This window comes from Pundamilia nyererei, unplaced genomic scaffold (genome assembly GCF_000239375.1).
Source record: "Pundamilia nyererei isolate P.nyererei 1_Seehausen unplaced genomic scaffold, PunNye1.0 scaffold00208, whole genome shotgun sequence".
NCBI lineage: Eukaryota > Metazoa > Chordata > Actinopteri > Cichliformes > Cichlidae > Pundamilia > Pundamilia nyererei.
In genome coordinates, this window is record NW_005187609.1 from 800,263 (window position 1) to 803,861 (window position 3,599).

Genomic DNA, 3,599 nt, shown 5'->3' on the forward strand with positions numbered 1-3,599 from the left:
GTTACAGAATACATTTTGGGGCATGTATTCTGTATTCTGTAATGGAATACATTTTAAAAGTAACCTTCCCAACACTGAGCACAAGACACATGTCTTCAGACTGAGGGACTATTCAGTTAAATCCAGAGGAAACCAAAGCAGGCACAGGAAAAACAACCACCACAGAGAAACCCTTTAGCCTACATTATAAATTATAACCCGATAACACAATTGCAACATTGTGCACTTTACTTTCCTAGCTCGGCAATCTAAATTTGTTTTCAATCAGTCATTCTATTTTATAAAGTTACTTTTGAAGGAAGAAGAAGGTGTACTTTATTGATCCCCGTAGGGAAATTCCTCTCTGCATTTAACCCATTCACTCAGTGAAGCAGTGGGCAGCCATTGGGCGCCCGGGGAGCAGTGTGTAGGGTACGGTACCTTGCTCAGGGGTACCTCAGGGTAGCTGTTCAGGGGAATCGAACCCCCGACCTTCCGATCATGGGGCCACCACTCTACCTACTGAGCTATCCCTGCCTTTTGCCAGCAAGAAATCCGGCAAAGACCACAACCTTCAAACGCTGCAAGATGTACAAAGCATCCCGCCAGAGGGTGAAGGTGCAGCATTTTCACAGCTCTATTGTGGTGGACAGAAACTGAGCCTAAATGTGAAGCTTTCCATTTACTGGTCGATCTGTGTTCCTAACATCTGTCAGTCAAGCAAGGCAAGCAGTGTGTGCCCAATAAGACAATGTAAAAGCAGACATGAAGTAAAACCTACCAAAACAAGAAGAAACTTTTAGTCACTTCTTGTGTACATTCACTATGGAAGCCTTGGTAGTAAAGCTTCAAAAATGAAGAGTGGACTATCAACTGATGTTGGGTAAGGTTTGACAAAACATGCAAAAGTGACAGGCTCCAATACATATTTGTGAATTAGCACATTGATGGGACAAACTAATCTACCATGCTAAGTGCTTTTAAATCTCCCTGAAGATATTGACAGGTAACCATGCCACATATGGTTAATTCAACTGTAATCTTTTGGTTATTATCTTAATAGGGTTTAATATCTGTTTTTGAATAAAGGTGTAGACCTGTTTTCTGAGCTCATTAAAATTATTTCAAGAAGACAGACTAAAAAGATACTTTTGAGGGTTTTTTCCTATGATGGTTTTGGTCTGTCTTGCTGGTGTGTATGCATGATGCATATGACTGAGATCTGCTCTATGCTATTGGATTGGCAAAAAAGAGCCCTAGGTTTTCCAGCGCCTTTATGCAAACTGTTGACTATTTGTATATTGTTCTATCTTGTAATTTAATCTTACTTGCATAGGCAGGCTGGCAGCCATACTGAAGCTGGGCATTGCTGGGAGGCTATAGCTGTTGGACAGAACTGGATCTGACCTTCCCAGCATGGATCCTGATGAAAAGGACACTAGATAGACAAAAATGGAAATATGGATAGAGCAACAATGTGAAATTTTAACAATACTGGAGGACATCACAAGCAAACCATTTATGCAATCAACAATCACTGTCCAAAGTATCCAAGTATCCAAGAATAGTGGGGCTGGACAGCACATACCCAATATGATGGGAAAAGTAACTGCATAATAAATGTAACTGGACTGCTAGCGTCTGACATTACAGGCCCAGATGAGTTTCCTTTAAACAATATTAAAAAATACTAGTGTGAGAGAGAAAATATACATTTCATCTAAAATATGTTCACAATATAATTCATTGACAAACTACTATTGTTCTTCTCTGCTCCCTTGTTGTATGTCTTATAGTACTACCAACTGCTCATGAGTGGAATATCCTGAAATCACTGGTGGCACTGTGTATATGATCATGTGCATGTATCTACAAACAAAAGAAAAAAATAGAAACAAATTCATAAAAGACATCCACACATGAAAAAGGCCCAGATGGACTTTGTGTGAAGTATTTCTTGAGTATCTTTGTCAGTACCTGGTGTAGTAGGCTGTGGTAGAGGCTGGTAAACACTGGTGTTAAAGCTGCTACTGATTGGAATATGGTTTGAAGGGTTGGACACCTGACGACGTTGATTTCTCAGCTTTTCCTCTCTTCTCCATTTTGCTCGTCTGTTGGAAAACCAAACCTGCATGTAGCATGAGATATAAGAAAAATAAATCACTGATCATAAAAAAGACAAAAGATTGTAATCACAACATTTCAGTAGGGTTTAAAGGTTATCCTTTAATTTCTTTTTTGTTAGTCATTTCTTGTTTCCATAAGTATACTTTTGCAAGTGTGCTTATGGGAACATCAAAGCAAGAAAGTCTGTTTCTATTTAAACTTTTGGGAAGACTGCTTCAAATGATCTTCAAAAATTCTCCAGCATGATGCAGAATCTATTTAGTATTTAGTTGTTTGAAAACCTTTCCATCTGCAGATGATTGTCCTTACTGCTGAATCCTTTATTTTAAGTGATTGAGAGATTTGCTTCTTTTAACTGAATTCCTTTGAGTCTTCTTTCAATCTTATGGGCTGACACTATACACAGACAAGATGCTCCACTTCTAATCTTGAAGCCCTGATTCAAATTTTATAAGACTGAAGATGTGTATATATGTCAGTATAATGATTTAACCCATTTATTTAAATGTCATTTGTAAATACTCGTTTGTTTCAAGAAGGTCAAATGCTCACACGTTAAAAAAGGCAAACATTTCCATGTGACATAATTTTTCATCTTACTGTACACACGTTCTTTGTAAACCTAAAAAAACCCTAAACATCAAGCATACCTGTATTCTTGCCTCTGGAAGGTCTATTTTGTTAGCGAGGCGTTCTCGGGCAAACACATCTGGATAGTGTGTCCTTTCAAATTCTAGAACAAAATAATTGACACATTATGTTGAATGATTGTACTATTACACATTAATTACACAATACAGTATCTGTTTTGGGAGGGCCCCTGCTTCAAATGGACTGAAAACATTTGAAAAAGCTATTGCACAGCCCTTTTTAAAATCTTATTGACCCCTTAAAGCTCCTTTGCACTACATTTAGCACACATACAGAACACTTTGCAAATCAGTAGATGTGAGGTGAGTGGGAGTAGTTAATAACACAGGTCCAGCTCATTTGTGATCTGACAAGCAAAACAAAAAAAACAGTTTATGCACAGGTTTAACACTTTACAAATGTTGCTCTTTGGAAACCTCATGGCAACACAGACCAAGGAGCAGCAGCAAGAAAAATAATATGTTCTGATACAAGGGTGAAGGCTTCAGATGGACACTGAGAACAACTGTTCTCTGAACTGTGACAGGTCAACCACAGATGTGCCTCTTTGTTGGAAACCATTCTGCCATGACAACACAACTGTAGACTTTGTGAAAAAATACACATTTAGCCCAATTTACAGATTTGATTTAAATAAGATTATTGCAGCTGTGCTATGTTCATAAATGCACACATACCCGTCTGTTGCTCTCTCATTAAGTCTAATATTTCAGCAAAAATTACCTCCTGAAAGATATTTTCCCCAAATCTACAGGGAGTGCAGAATTATTAGGCAAGTTGTATTTTTGAGGAATAATGTTATTATTGAACAACAACCATGTTCTCAATGAACCCAAAAAACT

The 3,599-nt window shown here is 37.9% G+C and overlaps 1 protein-coding gene across 1 annotated transcript in view; it reads right to left on the minus strand.

The window, feature by feature from the left end:
* Window positions 1-3,599, minus strand: part of LOC102201375 (paired box protein Pax-6-like) — a 30,873-nt gene that overhangs the window by 4,560 nt on the left and 22,714 nt on the right. Inside the window, exons 7-9 of the mRNA XM_005747917.2 lie at window positions 2,757-2,839; window positions 1,957-2,107; window positions 1,308-1,417 (exon numbers count right to left, since the gene is read on the minus strand). Coding sequence (XP_005747974.2) covers window positions 1,308-1,417; window positions 1,957-2,107; window positions 2,757-2,839 — 344 coding nt within the window. The remainder of the gene's footprint in view (window positions 1-1,307; window positions 1,418-1,956; window positions 2,108-2,756; window positions 2,840-3,599) is intronic.